The following is a 27,662-nucleotide window of genomic DNA, read 5'->3' as shown; positions in this document are numbered from 1 at the left end:
GTAAATTGCTTTGGAAGATTATATTATTTGATCAATGATCTATTTTTTGTCAAATTAAAGGACTCGTCTTTGCACTGGTTCGGAACCTGTTTTACACTCTATTCATTTTGGTTTAAATCCAGTGCTATATGAAACTCATTCCAGTGAGGCAGGGGAGCGGTCTCCATTTAGTGCGGTCTCCCTGTTCACTCTCTGGGAACATCAACATAGCTCTTAGTGCCACATATTGACTATTGAGGTCAATTGCAGACCTCTCTATTATTTACATGCATATGTACATACATGCAGTACCAGTAAAAGTTTTGACACACCTACTCAAGGTTAAATAAACCTAAAGGGTTTCTTTATTTTTTACTATTTTCTACTTTGTAGAACAATAGTGAAGACATCCAAACTACGAAATAACACACATGGAATCATGTCGTAACCAAGTGTTGACGCTACACATCCCTGTCGCGGGATCATTTTAGTCAGCAGCCGCTGAATAGCATAGCACCACAGTCAAATAATATTACTAGAAAATATTCATATTCATGAAATCACAAGTGAAATATATTGAGTTCTTCAAAGGTAAATGATTTTATTTGAATGCTTTTCTTGTTTTTGTGAAAATGTTATATTTAACGTTGCCTTATGGTAATGAGCTTGAGGCTATGATTACGCTCCCGGATACGAATTGCTCAACGCAAGAATTTAACTGACTCGCCTAGCAAAATAAAGGTAAAATTTCAAATAAAATACAAATATTAAAATTTGTATTTTCAACAAGACAATGACCCAACACACCTCCAGGCTGTGTAAGGGTAATTTGACGAAGGAGAGTGATGGTGCTGCATCAGATGACCTGGCCTCCACAATCACCTGACCTCAACCCAATTGAGATGGTTTGGGATGAGTTGGACTGCAGAGTGAAGGAAAAGCAGCCAACAAGTGCTCAGCAAATATGGGAAGTCGAAGACTGTTGGAAAAGCATTCCAGGTGAAGCTGGTTGAGAGAATGCCAAGAGTGTGCAAGGCTGTCAAGGCAAATGGTGGCTACTTAGAAGAATCTAAAATGTGTTTTGATTTAAGTGTTTGTTACTACTACATGATCTCATATGTTTTATCGATTTGATGTCTAGTAAAGATAAAGAAAAACCCTTGAATGAGTAGGGGTCCAAACGTTTGACTGGTACTTTGTGTATATAAACATGCGAGAGCTGGATCTCATCAATACCTGTGTCTTGTTTATGAAATTTCAGAAAAATGAGCGGGAACAGAAGTCTGCAAAGAAAGAACAAAAGTCTACAGAAACAAACTCTGGTGCTGACAGGGCGGACGAGGTTCCCATAGTAATGCCAAGGTAAAAGGCTAAAGTGGAGGTCTGTACCCCGCTTGTGTCAAACCAAATGCATTTTAATATTATTAGTTTATCAATTATCTATTTTTGTCAAATACCATTTTTCAAAGGACTCTGTGCACTGGTTTAGAACTTGTTTCACTCTCCTTATGAATTTTGGTTTAAATCCAATGCTATATGAAACTTATTCCAGTGAGGCAGGGGACCGGTGTCCCTTTTATGGTGTTTCCCTGTTCACTCTCTGGGAACACTGCCCCCCCAGTGGAAGTTAATTGACCTACCTCTGTCTCTACAGAGAAAGACTCCTCTCAGTACTGTGCAAATTGTTTTCTTCTCTCCGATCCCCGTAGAAGCCGACCAAGAAGCGACTTGTGAAGGTACCCAGACCAACAGGAGGAAAGGTATAAAATAAAAAATGACCAAGAAGGCTGCAAAAAATACCCTCACAAAATATGAAAGTACCTAAATCTTAATGTCTGTTTGTCAACTCAGTGGAACACAACTCTCCTTTCTCTCCTCATTGCTACCAGTGTATTACTCCCCCTTCTCTAAATGGAACTCTGACTTCATTATACTGATATAAAAAGGACGGGTTCTAAATGTATATAAACTGTCAATGTTATTTGATCCAAGGACAAACTCAAATGTGTTGCAAATCTTTGTCTGCCCCATAAAGAGGTCTTGTTCAAAATCATCTTTTGTATAAGCCCAACTTGTAAATTAAAATATTACCACAAAGTATATTTCATGTCTTTAAATTGTTATCCACAATGGCATTGTTTTCCATTAGCGCTACTCATTTTCAGCCGGCTGCTTTTTCCACTTCATATTAACTAGGCTCCTTTTCATTTAAGCTTCAAATTGCTAGTCCCTCGAGTTCTCTCCCGTTAGAATGAAGGATATTAATCTTCTAGCGATCTATTGCTAGGATAGGCGCCAGTCACAAAGCGAGCGATGACTGGGAAACTGTCCCACCATCCGGTACAATTTGTGTGCTGCGCTGTGGTTGGTTGCAGTCAAATTTCTTTACACAGAGGGAAAGGATGCTTGGGAATTTGCACTTTCCATCTAATGCGAGTGGGAACGATGAGTCAATCCACTCAGCCTGATTTAGAGTTTTGGCACATTTCTTTAGTGTGTTAACCCAGTGGTGGGCCGTCAGGGCCAGCAAGGCCTTCTCTGCTGGCCTAAACATCATCAGAATATAATATTTTTTAAATATCTTTTCCCACAAATATGTATTAAATTATTCCCCAGAGTAAGAGTTATACTCTTCATTTCATAGCTTTCCTCTTGGTTGCACTGCTTACAGCCCCAGGTTGAGATTTGGAGGGCTGGTCTTTGTTAGATCTTTTATCCAATCATATTCAGCCATGTGTTGCCAGGGGTCTAAAATCTGCCCTCAGGCCTTCAGAATCAACAGTGCGGGCGCTTGTAGCTTAAAGTGAATGGAAATGAAAATTTAGTGTCAACCAATCAGCTTTAGAGTTGGCTATTGTACGCCTGCTGGCTGGCTCCAGTGTTACACAGGAGCCAGCTAGCAGGCGTAGTGCGTGCACGTCTTTTGATTGGATTACCAATATTGAGAGGCAGGTCCTATGGGCAGGTCTATGCAGAACTAGGAAACTGAATTTGATAAACTAATTAATTTGCGTACTACCAAGCTGTTTTTTCAACCCACAATGGCGGAAGGAGGAGAAGATATCGATTTGGTCGAGGATATAATTATAACGCCATTCTCAAGACAAACTTTTCAAGAAAAGTTAGACATTGTAAGGAGAGGTCGGCCGACGCTACAAAGCCTGTCACAGGCGGGAAAGGGGTTAGTTCGCCACTTTCAAAGTTCAAACTACTAGCGCTATCAATGGCTCACAGGCTCCGGGAAGCACTGCAAACTGTACTGCTGGGAATGCCTATTATTACAATTGAGCGAGAGAGGCGCAGGTTCAGTCAAATTTACGATGACACAGCGTACATCTCAAGTTCACCCAGCGCACGCAGTGGCCCAGCACAAGGAGACCCTCGCACATACTACCAACAACTCCACAGCAATATTCTGGACAACATTCTTTGCCAGATACGAAACAGGTTTCAAGACCACGAAAAATGAATGTTTCTCTCCCTCCTATACCCCCAGCACTTTCAGACCTACCGGAAAAAATTCCTGCAAACAAACTGGAGAAGGCTAACAGTCACGGAACACTGTTCGACCTATCCAAGCTAAAAACAGAACTGACTGTAATGTATGCTTTGAAGGGAAAAGTCCCTCTAATCTCCTTGATTTCATTAAGCAGAAAAATCTGAATGAGGACATGGGGCAACTTTACACATTGGCATGTGTGACAGTGACCATCCCTGTGTCTATGGCTTCTGTCGAGCGGTCATTCTCGGCCTTAAAATGAATCAAAACGTATTCCAGAAATGCTACTGGACAGACTCGGCTTTCAGCATTAGCCTCCATGTCGATTAGAAAAGGACTTATTGGTGGAACTAAAACGCACAGATAGACTGTACAAAAGAGTCATTGAAGTCTTCTTGAGGAAAGAAAGGAGGATGGATTTTGTTCAAATAATCAGTCTTTGCTGAGGAGTCATAATGCATTTTTTATTAATCTGTATGTATGTTTCGCATTTTATTTCATTAATATTTAATAGCCTATATATTAACAAAATAAAATGGCAAATAGCCTATGTTGCAAATGATTTGTTTTATTTTTATTTTCAGTGAATATTTGTCTTTATCATCACGGTGAAACTGCTTTGGTTGCGACAATGCGCTGTTTAGACTTACACCTCAAATGCGCTGTTGGGACTTGCACCTCAAAGTTTGTGGACCAGAAATGGATAGAAGAAGAATATTAATATAACTCTGTTGCACTCGACTATGTTCTTGCCTATTAGTTGTACTGTATTGTACTCTTCTCCTGCAATTCTCTGAATAAAAATGTCAATTTCAAGGTGACGCAACCCCTGGTTATTCTGCCTTTCTGTCTAAATGTATAGAGTCTAGAGCCATGGCATCATAATGATGGTAATAAGAGGTGGATTAATTCAGGTGGGACTGTATAGGACCTCACTGAAGGCCCAGGCCCACGGCACGCCACTGTGTTAACCTCTCCGGGATATGTAGGACGGTAGCGTCCCACCTAGCCAACATCCAGTGAAAATGCAGAGCGCTGGATTCAAATAAATGACTATAAAAATTAAACTTGGATGAAATCACACATTCAATACACCAAATTAAAGCTACTCTTGTTGTGAATCCAGCCAACGTGTCAGATTTCAAAAATGCTTTTCGGCGAAAGCAAACGATGCTGTTATCTGAGGATAGCACCCCAGTAAACAAAGAGAGAAAAGCATATTTCAACCCTGCAGGCGCGACACAAAACACAGAAATAAAAATATAATTCATGCCTTTGACAAGCTTCTTCTGTTTGCACTCCAATATGTCCCATAAACATCACAAATGGTCCTTTTACTCAATTAATTCTGTCGATATATATCCAAAATGTCCATTTATTTGGCGTGTTTGATCCAGAAAAACACTGGTTCAATACAGGAAGAGAAAGTGTCGCGAGCATTTCTGGTCACGCGCCTCTATCTAACAGTACACTTCAAGTTACCCTCGTTCTGGATGGCCGTACTTCTTTACACAAAGGAAAAACCTCAACCAATTTCTAAAGACTGTTGACATCCAGTGGAAGCGATGGGAACTGCAAGCCCCTGCCTTAGAAATCTGGATTCCCAATGAAAGCCCATTGAAAAGAATGACCCCCCCCCCAATTATTATTATTTTTTTATCCTGGATGGTTTGTCCTCGGTTTCGCCTGCCTAATAAGTTATACTCAGACATCATTCGAACGGTTTTAGAAACTTCAGAGTGTTTTCTATCTAAATCTAATAATAATATGCATATCCTGGCTTCTGAGCCAGAGTAGCAGGCTCTTATAAAAGATGTCAAACCAAGTCTCTCTTACAGTGCCTTGAGAAGGTATCCGTACCTGTCAACTAATTCCACATTTTGTTCTTAAGCCTGAATTCAAAATTGATTGTCTTCCTCAGCCATCTACACGCAATACCACATAATGAGTGTAAACATGTTTGTAGAAAATTCAGCGACTGTATTGAATGAAATACGTCATTTACAGTAGTATTCACACCCTGAGTCAATACCTTTGGTGGCGACTACAGCTTTATCTTGGCTTTGCACATCTTTTCCCCTTCCCTGCAGATTTTCTCTAGCTCTTAAATTAGATGGGAATTAATTTAACTATGAAAGTCAGTTTAGAACAAATTCTTATATACAATGACGGCCTACCCCGAACGACATTGGGCCAATTGTGCGCTGCCCTATGGGACTCCCAATCACAGCCGGTTGTGCTACAGCCTGGAATTGAACCAGGGTCTAGTGATACCTCTTGCACTGAGATGCAGCGCCTTAGACCGCTGTGCCACTTGGGAGCACCGAGTGGCGGTGAACATTAATCTTCAAGTCTTTCCACAGATTTTCAATGTTAAGCCTGGGCTTTGGCTGGACCACTCAAGGGCTTTCACATTCTTGTTCTGAAATCTATGTTTGGGGTCATTGTCCTGTTGGAATGTAATTCTTTGCCCAAGTCCAAGGTCGTTTGCATTGAAGCAGGTTCTCATCAAGGATTTGCCTATATTTGGCTCCATTCATTGTTCCCTCTATCCTTACCAATCTCCCAGTCCCTGGTGCTGAAAAGCATCCCCATAACATGTTGCCACCACGACCATGCTTCACTGTAGTGGTGTTCGAAGGGTGATGAGGTGCGCCTTGTTTTTTCCAGACATGGTGCTTTTCATTCAAGCCAAAGAGTTCAATTTGTCTCATCAGATCACAATCTTTTGCCTTAGTCTTTCACGTGCAGTTTTGTGAACTCCAGGTGTGCTGTCGTGCCTTTTTTTCAGGAGTAGTTTTTCTGGCCGCTTCCATAAAGCCCAGATTTGTGAAGTGCTGTAGAGACGGTTGTCATTCTGGTAGGTTTTCTCATCTCAGCCTGTTATTGGTCACCTCCCTGACCAAGGGCCTTGCCAGCTTGCACAGTTTGGTTGGACAGCCAGCTGTAGGCAGTCTGGGTAGTTTGTTTTTCCATCTCCCAATTATTGTTTATATGCCTCATCACAATTCTCTCCGGGCTCTACGGACAGTTCCTTAAACTTTGTGGTACAGTTTCTGCTCTGACATGCACTGTCAACGGTGGGACCTTTTTATATTGACAGGTGTTTCTTTCTAAATCATGTTCAAACAATTGAATTGGACCCAGGTGGACTCCAAGTTGTAGTGACATCTCAATGATGATCAAAGGAAATTGGAGAAATCTGGGCTCACTATGTCATAGCAAAGGGGTGTGAATGCTTATGTAAATGAGATTTCAGTATTTAATTTTCAATACATTTGCAAACATGTTTTCACTGTATGGGGCATTGTGTGTTGATTAGAATGTACTTTAACATATTTAATTCCAGCTGTAAAATAAAATGTTGAGTAAGTCGAGGGGTAGCCTGTAACTACTTCTCTGAAGGCACTATATATCCCTTTGCCATTCAGTAAACCGAGGTTTCCTAACCTTTGATGCTGGAGTGCGAGACAGTGACTGGTTTCGTCAGTCAGTGTAGCCTACCGAATCGCATCAGTGAGAGCCCTTAATTTGACTCCCTAATTTGCGTAGGCAATTGGTAGGCCAAGGCTTTCAGCAATTATCTGCAGATAAATTATGAAAACATTTGATGCAGATGGTAAATCATCACTGCAGGAACAACAGGTAATGGAGAGCTGTGTTCGACTCATGATAATTAGGGCCCTCGCGGAATCCAGTCATTATTAACAGAATTCAACAATATTCATATGTATTGACCTTAGTAGGGAATCAACTAAACGCATTGAAATGTATTTGTTTTATCATAAAACATGAACAGAATGAATCAGTTTGTATTTCATGCAACTTTCTGAAGCGGCAACGTCAGTGTGTGTGGTGCATGCGTCCACCACTTTGGATAGCCGTTAGTGATTATGCGAATGTAAACGGTCTTCCGGTAGATGGAAAGGCCTTCTCAATTATATGTTAGGCTAATTTGTAGTTATCTGGCAGAATTATGTTATGACTATTTTCTTCAATCCAGTGGGTATTTGTTTTGCAAATTCTACCATCGCGTGTGCTGCAAAAATACTGTTCAACAACAGCCTCTTGCTAGCTCTGCGTTTAAATTAAAAAGTAACTACATCCCAAATTAATTTCTCCCGATTTTTTTCCCAGGCCTCAAGTGGTTTAAGCATTGTTGTGGACTTAGAACTTCCACTTTGGTTGTTTTCTATTAAAATGTGATTTTGCCAGCGAAGCCCTGGAAAAACAAAACAGAAAATTGGGAAGACGAAACGGAATCAGGCAACGAAACGTTTGATAGGGCCCTAACTAATGATTATTAATTTAGGCTATGTAAAATTAGAAATATATCATATTTAAGACTAATATAACCCATTTTTTTTTTTGATTCAACCTTAATTTATGTTTCAAGATAAGGGCTATACATTATTTTTTTTAATACAATACATAATTTGAAGAACACATTGTGGCCATTCATATTTTGTATTACAATTGTAAATAAGACCACCTCAAAGAGAAGATGGGTTTGATGTTCTTACCTAGTAAATAATCCTGATCATATAGGCCTAGCCCAATGGTCGCCAATGTCGATCGAGATCTCCGATGCTTTCCTAGTCGATCACCAAACATTTCTACAAAAAAAATAAAAAAATAAAGTCAGGCTTTCCTATTTTATGTATTTGTTTCCTGCTGTTGACGATAGTTGCACTTGATTCAACAGCCCTACTGCCGGGAAGGCAAAGTGTTCCATCGAATTAACATGAATTGGTGCGTGAGACAAATAATGCATTGTTACTTCAGTTCCCCATCAGCTGGAAGACAGTGTCCCCCTTTCTCTGTGGTGGGAGGGAGAGCGGAGGGACGATAAGTCAGGTGAGAGGCAGCCTCACTGCTGCTTTCTCCCTCCCCTCAGACTGACCATCAGATGCAGGCAATCGGTCCAGTAAAATAAAACAAATAAGCTAATTATTATGCTCACTCAGCTGTGCCTCAAAAGTAATATTACAAATTACAATTGCTCTATTACTAGTGTAATATACGTATAATTTTGAAATATAATTTCAAAATGGTCTGAGAAGAACAATATTGGCAGGGCAATTCAAGCATAGACAATATGCATTGATAATGTTTTGGGCATATAGCCTACTACAAACCTCTGCTACAGAACCGTTTTTAATAAGTTAATGTTGCATAGGCTTACATTTTATAAAGTAATGTTTAAAAAAAATCTGAGCAGTAGAACTCTGCTTGCATTTTGATTCAAAGTTATCTTTACTCGGAAAAGGTTGGGTGACCTTTGGCCTTGATATCCAAAACAACTAACAATACACTGAATTCATACATTTTCATTAATTTAAATTGTAAAGTCATGTCTTTCTACATAATACCACAAACAATCTGGAAGGTAAACTTTTATAAAGTACCCAATCATTTCACTGTGTATTTCTGATGATAGAATATAAGGCATTAGAATGTACCGGAGGCCACCAAAATAGAGCTCCTTTAGCCAAAAATGTCAGACCGAGGAAGACGGGCTTTTTTTCTATTTGGCTGGCAACTCCTACTTGTGGAGACCACTGCAATGGGCTCACTGTTAATTTTTATGTAATGAATAAATGTTAGGTTTTTATGTAATATAACCCCGTTAAATTAGGCAATATCTGTCTGTACAGGTAATGTGTGGTTCTCGTTCACCTCCGATGCGTTAGCCTTGAGTGATGTTTTACCATGGTAAACACTGTCCAAATACCATAGACTGTTTGTATTAGATGACAAGGCTATTGTTGATGAGATCATAACATGGTGGTGCAGCTGCTCCCTGATCCTTACAGGCCATGTTTGCCTTTCTAATATCACAGACTGGGTTGTTCATTATAGTGCTCTTTTAAGTGCAATGTCTAACATTGATTTCTAAGTATAATTTCTGTAATATCCATTTGAAGCGAAGTAATTTATTTGTTCAGCACTGTTTTCACATGAATGTAAAAGCTGCCGGAGTTAGCTAGCAAGTTTTGACAATACACGCCTACAGGTGGTCCACGTCTGTCTAGTATTGAACTAAACCACACCCACATCAAATAGGGTGGAAATAGATGGGATGAGGGGAGTGGGTTTTTAGGAAACAACAGAGCAGTCATCAGTAGGGAGGTTGTAGTTGGTAAGCATTAGAAATCTTATATTGCAGTTGAGGCAGAAGAAAAAGTATACATGTTAATGCAATTTAGTTGCTGTTGTCCAAAATATATTGTCTCCAAAATATAAATCTATTTCACTTTGAGGATCAATTGCAGTTTAGTAAGGGCAGCTTTTCACTCGAGCACCTGATTTTGACAAAAGTCATCACATCATCATTATGAGGATGGCATCATCAGAAGTACTTCCAAGAACAGAGGATTCTGTGAGGAGAGTCCCGTGTCCAGAACTTGACCCCAATACTCCAGAACCACCTCGCTGGGCCTACATACACAAACCTATCATCGTCATGGTGATGGGAGCCCTGATGCTGGGCACTGGTGCAGTGCTGATTCTCCTCCACTCGTCTGGTGTGACAGACACCCCCCATGCCACTGCCCCGGTCTGCCTGTCCATTGGAATGATGTTTGTAGTGGTAGGGCTGGTCTGGATACCCATCCTGAAGGACAAGCAGAGACGTATGGGGCTGGGGGCCAGGAGCACAAGCAGGTCCTTCAGCAGTGTGTGATGGAAAGGGTAAGGGGTGATCCATTCTTCAGACTTTCTGTTGGACATTTGGTTTAGTGTGGTTGGAATCCTAATTTTGTCTTTTAAATAATATAGACTTTTAATTTTTATTTATTAGAGACACTTGGATGTTTTTGGATAACAGGTTATACTGTCATTTACTGACCGATTAATTTATTTTTCACAAGGGAACTTCAGAAAGGACCATTCTTTTGCCTTTTTCAGATGCACCTTAAAATTATTTCAAAATATCTGATAAAGTATCATCAGAGAAGATCATGTCTCGTAAAGCTGTACTAAAAACCCAAGGTGAATGTACTTTGAACAATTTTACTGTGTGCTCTCAGTATGTTGCGTCCCTGTGACTGTGCACTACGTTCTCCAACAGTCCAAAGGCGCGTCATCGCACATCACCTTGTGTCCGCACCGGAGTCGGCACTTTTGGAAATGACATTACTTTCTGGACTTCAAATTACTTTTTGAAAAGGAAATATTGTACTTCCGTTACCATGGCGCAAATACAAGAAAGGCAAGTGGAGGTCGCGGAGAGGAGATATCAGGGAGTTGGTCGCTGTAAATGTGCCTTTTGGTTTGCGGTGAGCCACGACGTAGTTGGAGTGTTTATATTGCTGACCGGGGTGTTTGCAGACATATTCTGCCATGACTTGTTCATCTATGCAGGGGCTGTCATCATCTTCCTCAGTCTCATCTGGTGGGTGTTCTGGTTCTCGGGGAACATCGAGGTGCCACCTGAGGAACTGGAGGATGATGTTGGCTTGGTCAAACTAAAGAACAAAGGGATCAGCGGTGTTGTCAGGAAGGTTTCCAACCGTCTCACTAACGGAATTAGGAACTCATTCCGAAGGAACGGGAGAGTCAAGGGAGAGGGGCCCCGAACAACGGATGGAAATGTTACCTCTAACCAGCAGCAAGCCCCTGTCACTCTTTCCATTATTTATCAGAACACAACAGAATCTTCATCTACTGAACTTACCAGACAGACACTGACAATATGACTTTACAGGTAATTTCGTTTCAAATGTAACTACTGGCAACATCGTAATAATAATGTTCTGTTATAAGCCCATAATAGACATTTCATTAACTGAGTCATAATGTAATGTTTCGGATAAGCAGGCAAAATAAGCCTATATTTGCCTCACTGGTAATGATTAAACAACATCAAGGTCACTGGAAAGAGTCCACATGTCTCCCTATCTGCTATCTTGTAGATAAAATGGCAGACTCTGTACCGTGCATAAGTGGTATATGATCATTTTGCTGATAATGGTGCCAAAAAATGTGCACATGTAAATTTATTTTCATTCTTCTGTTTTGATTAGGTATAATTGTTGCATTAATCCTTACAAATGCTCCTCAAAATAATTAATTTGAGACCTTTTTAGGAAAGAAAATAATCCCGTTTAATTATTTAGTATACTAATGTTATTTTTTTCCCAATGCAGGTTCAGAGCATTTTCTCTGGATTCAAGAGCAGTCTGCAGGAACCTGAAGATGTATTGCACACTGTGACTGTACCAACAAAGTAGCTGATTAGAGTAATGAGATTGATTGCACTCTGACGCTATATAATTGTTCATAACATGGCATTTGATAATGTCATTGTAAATATAACACATTTTTTTGTACAATAACATATCTGCATTTATTTCTAAAGTCATATTTTGTGAATTGCTTATAAACTATTTATAGCAAAATAAAATGTACAACAGATCAAAGTTTGTCACATACACAGGATACAGCAGGTGTAAACGGAACAGTGAAATGCTTACTTGCAAGCTCTCTTCCACAATGCAGTACAAATATAAATGTCAATATATACTGAGTGTTTAAAACATATACATTAAGAACTCCTGCTCTCTCCTTGACATAGAGTAAGTAGGTGAAAACTATGATCCCTTATTATTGCTTCTTGTTAAATTCACTTCAATCAGTGTAGATGAAGGGGAGGAGACAGGTTAAAGAAGGCTTAAGCCTTGAGAGACAATTGAGACATGGATTGTGTGTGTGCCATTCAGAGGGTGAATGGGCAAGACAAAAGTTTTAAGTGCCTTTGAACAGGGTAGGAGGTGTCAAGCCAGGCACATTGGTTTGTGTCAAGAACTGCAACGCTGCTGGGTTTTTCACACAACAGTTTCTTGTGTGTATCAACACTCACTGATATATCCATCATGTTTGTCAACATTTCTCAAGCTTTTGACATTTTGGTTGAAATCATTTATTGACAGCAATATTTACACTTTGTCTCTGATTTTTTTAAGCAGATTTAAGTCAGGACTGAGACTGGACCATTTTTTATTTGTAGTTATCCACATATTCTAAGTCGGAGCCGTCCAGAGTAGTGACGGGCGGGCAGTGATCGGTTGAATAGCATGCATTTAGTTTTACTTGCATTTAAGAGCAGTTGGAGGCCACGGAAGGAGAGTTGTATGGCATTGAAGCTCGTCTGGAGGTTAGTTAACACAGTGTCCAAAGAGAGGCCAGAAGTATACAGAATGGTGTCGTTTGCTTAGAGGTGGATCAGAGAATCACCAGCAGCAAGAGCGACATCATTGATGATTACAGAGAAGAGAGTCGGCCCGAGAATTGAACCCTGTGGCACCCCCATAGAGACTGCCAGAGGTCCGGATAACAGGCCCACTGATTTGACACCCTGAACTCTATCAGAGAAGTAGTTACCGGGTTTGCGATCCACTTGAATCAAAATGCAACACTTCAAAATGTCCAAATGTAGCTACATGTCTTCTACAAATTGTACTCTAATGAGTGATGAACACATTGTTCCCAGATTCAGTGTGTTTGTTTTAGCTGTGTTAGTTCTTATAGTCTGACTAAGAGTATATATACACCTGTCGCCTGACCGAAATCTTCAAGGGCCCCTGAAGGGCCCCCAGTGCAGATAAAGTTCACCAGTACTTCCTGGAAAAACTTTTTTTATACTTCATATCACTGTAATCTGTTTCCAGGTCATGTGACTGTACCTGCTTCAGTCTTGATGGTGAATCCTGCAGCCTGCTTGATGGCAGACAAACAGATCACCCTACAGGGGGGATACAAACACAAGCATTACAATACATAACACACATTACACATTCACACACAAAACATCAGTAAATCATATCAGTTTTAAAATAATATAATCGCCCTGTGGCACCCCCATAGACTGCCAGAGGTCCGGACAGCAGGCCCTCCAATTTGACACACTGAATTCTATCAGAGAAGTAGTTGGTGAACCAGGCGAGGCAATCATTTGAGAAACCAAGGCTGTTGAGTCTGCCAATAAGAATGTGGTGATTGACAGAGTCGAAATCCGTTGCCAGGTCGATGAATACGGCTGCAGAGTAACGTCTCTTATCGATGGCGGTTATGATATAATTTAGGACCTTGAGCGTGGCTGAGGTGCACCCATGACTAGCTCTAAAACCAGATTGCATAGCGGAGAATGTACAGTTTGATTCGAAATGGTCGGTGATCTATTTGTTAACTTGGCTTTCGAATACCTTAGAAAGGCAGGGTAGGATAGATATAGGTCTATAGCAGTTTGGGTCTAGAGTGTCTCCCCCTTTGAAGAGGGGGATGACTGCGGCAGCTTTCCAATCTTTGGGAATCTCAGACAATACGAAAGTGAGGTTGAACAGGCTAGTGATAGGAGTGCAACAATTTCGGCAGATAATTTTAGAAAAAGATTGTCTAGCCTGGCTGATTTGTAGGGGTCCAGATTTTGCAGCTCTTTCAGAACATCAGCTATCTGGATTTGGGTGAAGGAGAAATAGGGGCGGCTTGGGCGAGTTGCTGTGGGGGGTGCAGAGCTGTTGAACGGGGTAGGGGTAGCCAGGTGGAAAGCAAAAATGCTTGTTGAAATTCTCAATTATAGTGGATTTATCGGTGGTGACAGTATTTCCTAGCCTCAGTGCAGTGGGCAGCTGGGAGGAGGTGCTCTTATTCTCCATGGACTTTAGTGTCCCAGAACTTTTTTGAGTTTGTGATACAGGATGCATATTTCTGTTTGAAAAAGCTAGCCTTAGGAAAGCTAACTGCCTGTGTATATTGGTTCCTAACTTCCCTGAGAAGTTGCATATCACGGGGGCTATTCGATGCTAATGCAGAACGCCACAGGATGTTTTTGTTGGTCAAGGGCAGTCAGGTCTGGAGAAAACCAAGGGCTATATCTGTTCCTGATTCTAAATATTTTGAAAGGGGCATGCTTATTCAAGATGGTGAGGAAGGCATTTTTAAAGAATGACCAGGCATCCTCTTCTGACGGGATGAGGTCAATATCCTTCCAGGATACCTGGGCCAGGTTGATTAGAAAGGCCTGCTCGCTGAAGTGTTTTATGGAGCGTTTGACAGTGATGAGAGGTGGTCGTTTGACCGCGTACCCATTACGGATGCAGGCAATGAGGCAGTGATCGCTGAGATCTTGGTTGAAAACAGCAGAGGTGTATTTGGAGGGCAAGTTGGGTAGGATGATATCAATGAGGGTGCCCGTGTTTACGGATTTGGGGTTGTACCTGTTGGGTTCATTGATAATTTGTGTGAGATTGAGGGCATGAAGCTTAGATTGTATGATGGCCGGGGTGTTAAGCATGTCCCAATTTAGGTCACCTCGCAGCACGAGCTCTAAAGATAGATGGGGGGCAATCGGTTCACATATGGTGTCCAGGGCACAGCTGGGGGCAGAGGGTGGTCTATAGCAAGTGGTAACGGTGAGAGACTTGTTTCTGGAAAGGTGGATTTTTAAAAGTAGAAGCTTGAATTGTTTGGATACAGACCTGGATAGTAAGACAGAACTCTGCAGGCTATCTCTGCAGTAGATTGCAACACCGCCCCCTTTGGCAGTTCTATCTTGTCGGAAAATGTTATAGTTTAGGAAATTTCAGGGTTTTTGGTAGTCTTCCTGAGCCAGGATTCAGACACGGCTAGGACATCCGGGTTGGCAGAGTGTGCTAGGACAGTGAATGAAACAAACTTAGGGAGGAGGCTTCTAATGTTAATATGCATGAAACCAATGCTTTTACGGTTACAGAAGTCAACAAATGATAACACCTGGGGAATGGGAGTGGAGCTATGCATTGCAGGGCCTGGATTAACCTCCACATCACCAGAGGAATAGAGGAGGAGTAGGATATGGGTACGGCTAAAGGCTAAAAGAACTGGTCGCCTAGTACGTTCGGAACAGAGAGTATAAAGAGCAGATATCTGGGCGTGGTAGAGTAGATTCAAGGTATAATGTACAGACAAAGGTATGGTAGGATGTGAATACAGTGGGGGTAAGTCTGTGCATAGAGTGATGATGAAAAAGATATTGTCTCTAGAAATATAATTTAAACCAGATGATGTTATCGCAGGTGTGGTAGGTGGAACTAAAGTATTAAATAAGGCGTATTGAGCAGGACTGGAGGCTCTACAGTGAAATAAGGCAATAAATACTAACCAAAACAGCAATGGACAAGGCATATTGATGTTAGCGAGAGGCATGCGTAGCCGAGTGAATCAAAGGAGTCCAGTGAGTGGCTTCAGGCAGCTTGCAAGTTACCAGAAAGGCCTTGGAGGGACGTCGCGACGGACAAAAGTCTGTTGTGGACCCCTCGTGCTATTACGTCTGCAGACAGATCAGCAGGGCTCTGTGTGGTAAACCAGGCCAATTGGCAAAACAAGGTGTGGTGGCCAAAGAATTTGTATGATGGGCCTCTTAAGTTAACAGTCCGATGTGCTCTGGACAGCTAGCAGGCCGCGGCTAGCAGGCTAATGGATGGGCATTCAGGGGACGACGTGACGACGGAGCCAGTTGAGAAAACCCCCTCGGGAAAATCACGTCGGTTCAGGAACATTCAACACCTCTTGGAAAGCCATTCTGGTTTGTCTTTTGCATTAACATTTGTGTAATTGTCTCGCAGAAAAATAAAACCCTAACCCCGGTTAGGTTTTCAGAAGACTGATGTGATTTTCCTCTAACTTTTTACCCGGGCTCTGCTCATTTCATATTTCCTAACAAACTCCACAGTCCTTGCCGGGGACAAGCATACCGGTAACATGATGCTGCGACCACAATACTTGAAAGTACAAAGGAATCAACAACATTGCATTCAACCCATATTACTGGCCTGTATGACAGTGTTTAAAACCCCCCCTCCAAATCATCCATTATGTTTGCAACAATGCTATTAAGTAATATTGCAAGACAACATGGAAAATAAATGAACTTTATGGAGCTAAGCAATGGAGCTAAGCAATGGAGTGAAGCAATGGAGCTAAGCAATGGAGCTAAGCAATGGAGCTAAGCAATGGAGTGAAGCACAGGCACAATCCTGGAGGAAAACCTGGTTCAGTCTTATTTCCACCAGACACTGGGAGATTAATTCACCTTTCAGCAGGACAACAAGCTAAAACACAGCCAAATCTACACTGAGGTTGCTTACCAAGAAGACAGTTACAGTTTTGACTTAAATCTGCTTGAATTGTCAAGACCTGAAAATGGTTGTCGAGCAATGCTCAACAACCAATTTGACAAAACCTAAAGAAGTTTGAAAAGAATAATGGGAAATGTTGCACAATCCAGGTGTGGAAAGCTCTTAGAGACTCACAGCTGTAATCGCTGCCAAAGGGGATTGAATACTTACACTAATATATACACTGCTCAAAAAAATAAAGGGAACACTAAAATAACACATCCTAGATCTGAATGAATGAAATATTCTTATTAAATACTTTTCTTTACATAGTTGAATGTGCTGACAATAAGATCATACAAAAATTATCAATGGAAATCAAATTTATCAACCCATGGAGGTCTGGATTTGGAGTCACACTCAAAATTAAAGTGGAAAACCACACTACAGACTGATCCAACTTTGATCTAATGTCCTTAAAACAAGTCAAAATGAGGCTCAGTAGTGTGTGTGGCCTCCACGTGCCTGTATGACCTCCCTACAACGCCTGGGCATGCTCCTGATGAGGTGGCGGATGGTTACCTGAGGGATCTCCTCCCAGACCTGGACTAAAGCATCCGCCAACTCCTGGACAGTCGGTGGTGCAACTTGGCGTTAGTGGATGGAGCGAGACATGATGTCCCAGATGTGCTCAATTGGATTCAGGTCTGGGGAACGGGTGGGCCAGTCCATAGCATCAATGCCTTCCTCTTGCAGGAACTGCTGACACACTCCAGCCAGATGAGGTCGAGCATTGTCTTGCATTAGGAGGAACCCAGGGCCAACCGCACCAGCATATGGTCTCACAAGGGGTCTGAGGATCTCATCTCGGTACCTAATGGCAGTCAGGCTACATCTGGCGAGGAGATGGAGGGCTGAAATGCCACCCCACACCATGACTGACCCACCGCCAAACCGGTCATGCTGGAGGATGTTGCAGGCAGCAGAACGTTCTCGACGGCGTCTCCAGACTCTCACATCTGTCACGTGCTCAGTGTAAACCTGCTTTCATCTGTGAAGAGCACAGGGCGCCAGTGGCGAATTTGCCAATCTTGGTGTTCTCTGGCAAATGCCAAACGTCCTGCACGGTGTTGGGCTGTAAGCACAACCCCCACCTGTGGACGTCGGGCCCTCATACCACCCTCATGGAGTCTGTTTCTGACCGTTTGAGCAGACACATGCACATTTGTGGCCTGCTGGAGGTCATTTTGCAGGGCTCTGGCAGTGCTCCTCCTTGCACAAAGGCGGAGGTAGCGGTCCTGCTGCTGGTTTGTTGCCCTCCTACGGCCTCCTCCACGTCTCCTGATGTACTGGCCTGTCTCCTGGTAGCGCCTCCATGCTCTGGACACTACGCTGACAGACACAGCAAACCTTCCTTCCACAGCTCGCATTGATGTGCCATCCTGGATGAGCTGCACTACCTGAGCCACTTGTGTGGGTTGTAGACTCCGTCTCATGCTACCACTAGAGTGAAAGCACCGCCAGCATTCAAAAGTGATCAAAACATCAGCCAGGAAGCATAGGACCTGAGAAGTGGTCTGTGGTCCCTACCTGCAGAACCACTCCTTTATTGGGGGTGTCTTGCTAATTGCCTATAATTTCTACCTGTTGTCTATTCCATTTGCACAACAGCATGTGAAATTTATTGTCAATCAGTGTTGCTTCCTAAGTGGACAGTTTGATTTCACAGATGTGTGATTGACTTGGAGTTACATTGTGTTGTTTAAGTGTTCCCTTTATTTTTTTGAGCAGTGTATATATTTTTGATTTCACGTTTATTTAACCAGGTAGGCCAGTTGAGAACAAGTTTTAATTTACAAATGCGACCTGGCCAAGATAAAGCAGAAAAGTGCGACACAAACAACAATACAGAGTTACACATGGAATAAAGAAAAGTACAGTCAATAACTGTTGGAGGAAATTATAGTTGAAATGATTAATTATGTATACATTTTTATTAGAACCATTAAGTTTTAATACTATTATGTTATGGTATGAAATGTATGGGTTTTTGGTTAAACTAGGACTGAAATTGTAGGTAAAACGAATGAATTGTCTGTACCTTGTGGGTTTAAGGGAGAAGGAAGGTATATCTCTTTAGACAGATAAGAATGTTCTTTGATGTTCCATTAGTGGAGGAGAGTATGTATTTTAGACAGATTGGAATGTTTGCTTTATGAGGGGAGTAGGATACAATCTCCAGACCTGAAGACACTGCACTATTGTGTGGATCGGAGTGTGTGAGAACTGATGACGTCATTTTATCTTCTCTTTAAAATGTAATGTTCTTTGTATTTTGGGTCAGTACTCATCAAGAATAAATGCTTAACTTGTTTTTAAGACTGGTCTCTTGCTATTTCATGCAAAATGATAAACTTACAACTTATTATGAAATAGAGTGTGAATTTGGTTTTGGCTACAATACATATATGATTAGTGTAGTGTCAACAACGTAGCCACTGCCAGCTAGCCTACTCCAGCAGTACTGTATCATTTCAGTCATTTTAGTCAATAAGATTCTTGCTACGTAAGTTTAACGTTCTGAACATTCGATAAGTGTAGTCCACTTGTCATTCCAATCTCCTTTGCATTAGCGTAGCCTCTTCTGTAGCCTGTCAACTATGTGTCTATCTATCCCTGTTCTCTCCTCTCTGCACAGACCATACAAACGCTCCACACCGCGTGGCCGCGGCCACCCTAATCTGGTGGTCCCAGCGCGCACGACCCACGTGGAGTTCCAGGTCTCCGGTAGCCTCTGGAACTGCCGATCTGCGGCCAACAAGGCAGAGTTCATCTCAGCCTATGCCTCCCTCCAGTCCCTCGACTTCTTGGCACTGACGGAAACATGGATCACCACAGACAACACTGCTACTCCTACTGCTCTCTCTTCGTCCGCCCACGTGTTCTCGCACACCCCGAGAGCTTCTGGTCAGCGGGGTGGTGGCACCGGGATCCTCATCTCTCCCAAGTGGTCATTCTCTCTTTCTCCCCTTACCCATCTGTCTATCGCCTCCTTTGAATTCCATGCTGTCACAGTTACCAGCCCTTTCAAGCTTAACATCCTTATCATTTATCGCCCTCCAGGTTCCCTCGGAGAGTTCATCAATGAGCTTGATGCCTTGATAAGCTCCTTTCCTGAGGACGGCTCACCTCTCACAGTCCTGGGCGACTTTAACCTCCCCACGTCTACCTTTGACTCATTCCTCTCTGCCTCCTTCTTTCCACTCCTCTCCTCTTTTGACCTCACCCTCTCACCTTCCCCCCTACTCACAAGGCAGGCAATACGCTCGACCTCATCTTTACTAGATGCTGTTCTTCCACTAACCTCATTGCAACTCCCCTCCAAGTCTCCGACCACTACCTTGTATCCTTTTCCCTCTCGCTCTCATCCAACACTTCCCACACTGCCCCTACTCGGATGGTATCGCGCCGTCCCAACCTTCGCTCTCTCTCCCCCGCTACTCTCTCCTCTTCCATCCTATCATCTCTTCCCTCTGCTCATACCTTCTCCAACCTATCTCCTGATTCTGCCTCCTCAACCCTCCTCTCTTCCCTTTCTGCATCCTTTGACTCTCTATGTCCCCTATCCTCCAGGCCGGCTCGGTCCTCCCCTCCCGCTCCGTGGCTCGACGACTCATTGCGAGCTCACAGAACAGTGCTCCGGGCAGCCGAGCGGAAATGGAGGAAAACTCGCCTCCCTGCGGACCTGGCATCCTTTCACTCCCTCCTCTCTACATTTTCCTCCTCTGTCTCTGCTGCTAAAGCCACTTTCTTCCACTCTAAATTCCAAGCATCTGCCTCTAACCCTAGGAAGCTCTTTGCCACCTTCTCCTCCCTCCTGAATCCTCCTCCCCCTCCCCCCTCCTCCCTCTCTGCAGATGACTTCGTCAACCATTTTGAAAAGAAGGTCGACGACATCCGATCCTCGTTTGCTAAGTCAAACGACACCGCTGGTTCTGCTCACACTGCCCTACCCTGTGCTCTGACCTCTTTCTCCCCTCTCTCTCCAGATGAAATCTCGCTTCTTGTGACGGCCGGCCGCCCAACAACCTGCCCGCTTGACCCTATCCCCTCCTCTCTTCTCCAGACCATTTCCGGAGACCTTCTCCCTTACCTCGCTCATCAACTCATCCCTGACCGCTGGCTACGTCCCTTCCGTCTTCAAGAGAGCGAGAGTTGCACCCCTTCTGAAAAAACCTACACTCGATCCCTCCGATGTCAACAACTACAGACCAGTATCCCTTCTTTCTTTTCTCTCCAAAACTCTTGAACGTGCCGTCCTTGGCCAGCTCTCCCGCTATCTCTCTCAGAATGACCTTCTTGATCCAAATCAGTCAGGTTTCAAGACTAGTCATTCAACTGAGACTGCTCTTCTCTGTATCACGGAGGCGCTCCGCACTGCTAAAGCTAACTCTCTCTCCTCTGCTCTCATCCTTCTAGACCTATCGGCTGCCTTCGACACTGTGAACCATCAGATCCTCCTCTCCACCCTCTCCGAGTTGGGCATCTCCGGTGCGGCCCACGCTTGGATTGCGTCCTACCTGACAGGTTGCTCCTACCAGGTGGCGTGGCGAGAATCTGTCTCCTCGCCACGCGCTCTCACCACTGGTGTCCCCCAGGGCTCTGTTCTAGGCCCTCTCCTATTCTCGCTATACACCAAGTCACTTGGCTCTGTCATAACCTCACATGGTCTCTCCTATCATTGCTATGCAGACGACACCCAATTAATCTTCTCCTTTCCCCCTTCTGATGACCAGGTGGTGAATCGCATCTCTGCATGTCTGGCAGACATATCAGTGTGGATGACGGATCACCACCTCAAGCTGAACCTCGGCAAGACGGAGCTGCTCTTCCTCCCGGGGAAGGACTGCCCGTTCCATGATCTCGCCATCACGGTTGACAACTCCATTGTTTCCTCCTCCCAGAGCGCTAAGAACCTTGGCGTAATCCTGGACAACACCCTGTCGTTCTCAACTAACATCAAGGCGGTGGCCCGTTCCTGTAGGTTCATGCTCTACAACATCCGCAGAGTACGCCCCTGCCTCACACAGGAAGCGGCGCAGGTCCTAATCCAGGCACTTGTCATCTCCCGTCTGGATTACTGCAACTCGCTGTTGGCTGGGCTCCCTGCCTGTGCCATTAAACCCCTACAACTCATCCAGAACGCCGCAGCCCGTCTGGTGTTCAACCTTCCCAAGTTCTCTCACGTCACCCCGCTCCTCCGCTCTCTCCACTGGCTTCCAGTTGAAGCTCGCATCCGCTACAAGACCATGGTGCTTGCCTACGGAGCTGTGAGGGGAACGGCACCGCAGTACCTCCAGGCTCTGATCAGGCCCTACACCCAAACAAGGGCACTGCGTTCATCCACCTCTGGCCTGCTCGCCTCCCTACCACTGAGGAAGTACAGTTCCCGCTCAGCCCAGTCAAAACTGTTCGCTGCTCTGGCCCCCCAATGGTGGAACAAACTCCCTCACGACGCCAGGACAGCGGAGTCAATCACCACCTTCCGGAGACACCTGAAACCCCACCTCTTCAAGGAATACCTAGGATAGGATAAAGCAATCCTTCTCACCCCCCCCCTTAAATGATTTAGATGCACTATTGTAAAGTGGCTGTTCCACTGATGTCAGAAGGTGAATTCACCAATTTGTAAGTCGCTCTGGATAAGAGCGTCTGCTAAATGACTTAAATGTAAATGTAAATGTAATATAGGAATTTAGAATTCCTCTAACAATAACACAATAGAAAAATCTATATACAGTGTGTGTAAATGAGGTAGGATAAGGGAGGTAAGGCAATAAATAGGCCATAGTGGTGAAATAAATTACAATATAGCAATTAAACACTGGAGTGATAGATGTGCAGAAGATTAATGTGCAGGTAGAGATACTGGGTTGCAAAGAAGCATTTTTAAAAAATTGATTAATGACAATATGGGGATGAGGTAGTTGGGTGAGCTGTTTACAGATGGGCTATGTACAAGTGCAATGATCTGCAAGCTGCTCTGACAGCTGATGCTTAAAGTTAGAGAGGAAGATATTTATTTTTATTTCACCTTTATTTAACCAGCTAAGCTAGTTGAGAACAAGTTCTCATTTACACCTGTGACCTGGCCAAGATAAACGCATAGCAATTCAACACATACAACAACACAGAGTTACACATGGAATAAACAAAATGAGGTAAGTAGATAGCCCATCTGTAAACAGCCCATCTATGTACAGGTGCAGTGATCTGTGAGCTGCTCTGACAGCTGGTGCTTAAAGCTAGTGAGGGAGATATGAGTCTCCAGCGTCAGATTTTTGCAGTTCGTTCCAGTCATTGGCAGCAGAGAACTGGAAGGAAAGGCGGCCAAAGGAGGAATTGGCTTTGGGAGTGACCAGTGAAATATACCTGCTGGAGCGCGTGCTACATCCACACTTTGAGGTTGGAATAATTATAATTCTGTATGAGTATAAGATCTGTTTAAAAGACAGCATGAAATTTCAGTCTGTGTCAGTGGAATGGAGTTTTGTCCTGCCTGGTGACATCACTAGACATGAAATTAGTTAATAGACTGGGGGGGGGGGTACTCAGTGTATTTACCTACTTTCTGTGGTGAATAACACCCTCGTGCTGTGGGTATAGTTCCTCTCTCGTTCTGAAATCTCACCAGTCTCTGTGTAGCAGAGGGATTTCCCCTACATTATTTACATATTATATATTCTCTTTTAAAACCAGAACCACATAACTGCCCAGTCAATCTCAATCACTGAAACTGGAAAGTACACCATTTTAGCATCTATTTCAGATCTTATTCTTGATTGTCTTATACTGTATTGCTATGTCAGAAGGACAGTGTGGACTGGGATACTACTATGATGGGCTAGTCGAGGAGTGTAAACAATGCTATTTACGATGCAATTCACCACCCAGGGTTTGCACAACATACTGTACTCAATGTAAGTACAATACTGTTTTAACATTTCAAACTTTTGATCATTTGAGTTTTGAAATTATAATGCAGCTGTATATTAATAAACATGATTGTATTTGTTATTGTTATGGAATATCTTTAAGCATTGTTATAAATATTGGCATCTGAATTGTTATGTGAGACATTGTATTGTTAGTCCTTATACTCAAGCGAAGGAGGCATAGACAAATTAAGCTGGCCCAGTGAATCTGTAGGATAAGTACGAGCATTACGGACATATGTTTTTCTGTTAACCTGTCCAGCATCAGAGAGCAAAGCCCCAGAGCCGTTCAACATTCGTCTGACCTTGGTCTGGCTGTTTGTGTTCCTGTGTGCTTTTACTACTCTCCTGCTGCTGCTGCAGGTACTGAGGAAGAAGACATGCAGACGTTTCCCAAGGAACAAATGTAAGATAAAACACAAAGAAGCATAGGGAGGTGATATATGGTTAAATAGTAATGGTCTGTTATCAGCAGACAGGTTACCGTATCTGCCTGTCAGTCATAATATGACAACGCTTGCTTTACCTTTCATATGATGGGAAATTATTATACAGTGATTCGCTGTTAGTAGCAGGCACACAGGTTACGTCGATCTGTCACAATATGTGACCATGCTTCCTCATCTGATTGGTGATTGATTCACTCATTTGTGATGAATGGAAATTCCCCTCCATGAATGATAAGTCAAATGTAAAAACTCTGAAGAACTACAATGAATGAATCGAATGCATATCCTTGTGACTATACCCAATACATTGCCTACCCCTATATCTCTATCATACAGTATGTAACTCACGTCAATGTTATCCCCCAGTATCACGACTACAGGAAGCAGAGTGTCCTGGGACTGAGAGGGTCTCTGATGATTTCCCTGAGCAGACAGTGGTTATCATGGGACAGGACAGCTTGACGAGTGGAGCTGGAGCCATGGTTCTCCAGGAGGGAACAAACTGCCAGACCCCCGACTGCAACTCCAACCTGCCTGTCCCTTCCACTGAGGAGGGCACCACCATACTGGTCACAACCAAGACAGTACAGATCTTTAACCACACAGATGACATTACAGAGGCAAAGACATTGGGGTTGTGGAGGTCTGGCTTTGCAGCTTGATGTCTCTACCCCCCCCCCCACACACACACACACACACACACACACTGCTTGCCATAGAAAGTGAAAACTATCAATGAATGTGTTTGAAAACAAGTGAATGTTTAACAGAGATTATAGTAATGAACTACAGTTCCCACAACCCCCTACCCTATCATATGACAACAGTGTGTCTGGTCATGTGACCGGCAGTGCCGACGATGTTTCGCTTTGCAGGCAGTGGCACAATACATTTATTTTATTACAATTTAAAGATTATCCAGAGCTACGACAGTCCAGTCACTGAAACTACAAGTGCTTCTGGGTTTGTAAATCAAACATTTGATCTACAAATGTGACTCGGTTTAACTCTTATAGCGATAGTGATAAACGGCTACTCGCAGGCCTCTGTAGTTCCAGCCGACATGCGCAACAGTGGGCCAAGGACCCCCGTTGTGTTGATGAGAAGAAGGGAGTGCAAAATCATGGAAGTCGTGCTCTCTGCCTCCCAGGGTTTGGTTCGTACAGAATGGCAATAGAATTCTGGATTTCCACCATGTCGAACCGAAGAGCTATGAACTAGTTTACTTGTGGTGTGTCAACAACAACACTAACGACTCGGACTGACAGCATGAACGGTGAGTTGTAGCTAAAAACAAAATCACTTTTTGTTCTACCATCACCAATTGAAATGGCTTTGGTTTATTACAGGAATTTTGTATGTTTTGTGCACATATAGGCCTATTAAAGCAATGCGGGTTAGAATGAAGGACAACGCATCATTCTCATAATGAGTTCAGGCAGGCGTAAAGGATAGATAATGACGCTTCCCGCGGGTATCTTGAATCTCATGCAAATCGAATTATGGCTTGACTGCATGACATAGTAGTCATGAATAAATGTTGATACATCAAAGAGAAACCCCTCTAACCATATTAGACCTTTTTTGTTATTGCTCCTGAGTCCTGACCAACCTCATCTAGCCCATTACTTTCTCCAAGGTCGTGCTTTCTTAGCAAACTGCATGTATTTGTTGGTGAAAACTTATTACAACAACCTTTTCTTGTTATTACAGTATCTCCAAAATGTGTTATGTCACTTTCCTACTGTAGAATAAAGATATATTTGACCAAATCATATTCTTCTTTGTGGAACACATCATTGTATACATTTCTGATAAGCTTGGTGAAATAGTTGTACAGCTCTGTGATTTAGCTGGAGATTACTTGTCCATTATGCAGGCTAGTCACTCTTAGGCCAGAAATCTGAGATGAGATTACCAAACTGACAGATGGTCTATTTTGTATGATCGCCCTCCTTCTCCTTTCCAGGCCCTCAGCAGAATGACGCAAAGAGACAACACCTGCTAGAGAGGCTGCTGGACGCTGTCAAACAGGTGAATGGTAATCTCGGTTAACCCAGAACAGAAGTCTTGCATAATTGGTCAGCTGCCCGATTAAGTTCTGGGTCCATACATGTTAAGAGAAGAGATTTAATGAGGAGTGGAAACGGAACGAGGAGCTCCACTTTCTCTCTGCAAGTTACCGGCCAAATGTCCCCTTCTGAAATTCGAAAGATGTTAACACCTGCAAAATCGTGATTTTTCCAATTAACCAGTGATGGAAAAACCCAAACATTGGAACTACTACAGATTGTTATCCCACGCATCCCATTCCTTCACGACAGATTCTATGGTTACGGTACCAGTTATGTTTACGTAGGTCTGTCCACCAGAGATTAGGTGAGAGGTCACAACAATCATAACAACAATCATACCTCACTGTACGTGTCATAACAGGTTATGTTAGCTGCACTGTATGTGTCATAACAGGTTATGTTAGCTGCACTGTACGTGTCATAACAGGTTATGTTAGCTGCACTGTACGTGTCATAACAGGTTATGTTAGCTGCACTGTACGTGTCATGACAGGTTATGTTAGCTGCACTGTACGTGTCATGACAGGTTATGTTAGCTGCACTTATGTTAGCGTGTCATGTCATGACAGGTTATGTTAGCTGCACTGTACGTGTCATGACAGGTTATGTTAGCTGCACTGTACGTGTCATAACAGGTTATGTTAGCTGCACTGTGTCATGACAGGTTATGTTAGTCATGACAGGTTATGTTAGCTGCACTGTACGTGTCATGACAGGTTATGTTAGCTGCACTGACGTGTCATGACAGGTTATGTTAGCTGCACTGTACGTGTCATGACAGGTTATGTTAGCTGCACTGTACGTGTCATGACAGGTTATGTTAGCTGCACTGTACGTGTCATGACAGGTTATGTTAGCTGCACTGTACGTGTCATGACAGGTTATGTTAGCTGCACTGTACGTGTCATGGCAGGTTATGTTAGCTGCACTGTACGTGTCATGACAGGTTATGTTAGCTGCACTGTACGTGTCATAACAGGTTATGTTAGCTGCACTGTACGTGTCATGACAGGTTATGTTAGCTGCACTGACAGGTTATGTTAGCTGCACTGTCATGACAGGTTATGTTAGCTGCACTGTACGTGTCATGACAGGTTATGTTAGCTGCACTGTACGTGTCATAACAGGTTATGTTAGCTGCACTGTACGTGTCATAACAGGTTATGTTAGCTGCACTGTACGTGTCATAACAGGTTATGTTAGCTGCACTGTCACAGGTTATGTTAGTCATGACAGGTTATGTTAGCTGCACTGTACGTGTCATGACAGGTTATGTTAGCTGCACTTTATGTTAGCTGCACTGTCATAACAGGTTATGTTAGCTGCACTGTACGTGTCATAACAGGTTATGTTAGCTGCACTTTACGTGTCATAACAGGTTATGTTAGCTGCACAGGTTATGTTAGCTGCACTGTACGTGTCATGACAGGTTATGTTAGCTGCACTGTACGTGTCATGACAGGTTATGTTAGCTGCACTGTACGTGTCATGACAGGTTATGTTAGCTGCACTGTACGTGAAAGGACAGGTTATGTTAGCTGCACTGTACGTGAAAGGACAGGTTATGTTAG

The 27,662-nt window shown here is 43.1% G+C and overlaps 2 protein-coding genes and 1 long non-coding RNA gene across 4 annotated transcripts in view; all 3 read left to right on the top strand.

Moving 5' to 3' along the window:
- Nucleotides 1–10,516: 10,516 nt before the first annotated feature.
- Nucleotides 10,517–11,817, top strand: LOC135523691 (uncharacterized). Its single transcript, XR_010452861.1, has 2 exons — nt 10,517–11,186; nt 11,629–11,817. It is a non-coding gene; the product is annotated as an uncharacterized LOC135523691 (long non-coding RNA).
- Nucleotides 11,818–23,359: 11,542 nt separating this feature from the next.
- LOC135524927 (tumor necrosis factor receptor superfamily member 17) lies at nt 23,360–24,678 on the top strand. Its single transcript, XM_064952767.1, has 3 exons — nt 23,360–23,552; nt 23,830–23,973; nt 24,383–24,678. Exons 1-3 carry the CDS (start codon nt 23,435–23,437, stop codon nt 24,676–24,678), a joined length of 558 nt encoding a protein of 185 aa, XP_064808839.1. The 5' UTR covers nt 23,360–23,434.
- A 20-nt stretch (nt 24,679–24,698) lies between these two features.
- The window catches only part of snx29 (sorting nexin 29), a 120,484-nt gene continuing 117,520 nt past the window's right edge, over nt 24,699–27,662 (top strand). For both annotated transcript variants that reach the window (XR_010452860.1, XM_064950522.1), the window contains exons 1-2: nt 24,699–25,292; nt 25,986–26,050. Coding sequence is in view for 1 of the 2 variants with exons in the window: in XM_064950522.1 (XP_064806594.1) it covers nt 25,286–25,292; nt 25,986–26,050 (72 nt within the window). In the remaining variant the exon portion in view is untranslated. The remainder of the gene's footprint in view (nt 25,293–25,985; nt 26,051–27,662) is intronic.

The sequence above is a fragment of the Oncorhynchus masou genome, chromosome 31, assembly GCF_036934945.1.
Source record: "Oncorhynchus masou masou isolate Uvic2021 chromosome 31, UVic_Omas_1.1, whole genome shotgun sequence".
NCBI classification, from domain to species: domain Eukaryota; kingdom Metazoa; phylum Chordata; class Actinopteri; order Salmoniformes; family Salmonidae; genus Oncorhynchus; species Oncorhynchus masou.
The sequence above is the reverse complement of the archived record's forward strand: the minus strand, read 5'-3'. Positions and strand labels throughout refer to the sequence as shown.

Bases quoted from the DNA above. Each gene is read 5' to 3' on its own strand.
- LOC135524927 (XM_064952767.1), top strand. From the start codon at position 23,435: ATGTCAGAAGGACAGTGTGGACTGGGATACTACTATGATGGGCTAGTC. The intron at 23,553-23,829 runs GTAAGTACAATA...TAACCTGTCCAG, and splicing joins CACAACATACTGTACTCAAT to CATCAGAGAGCAAAGCCCCA. The intron at 23,974-24,382 runs GTAAGATAAAAC...GTTATCCCCCAG, and splicing joins ACGTTTCCCAAGGAACAAAT to TATCACGACTACAGGAAGCA.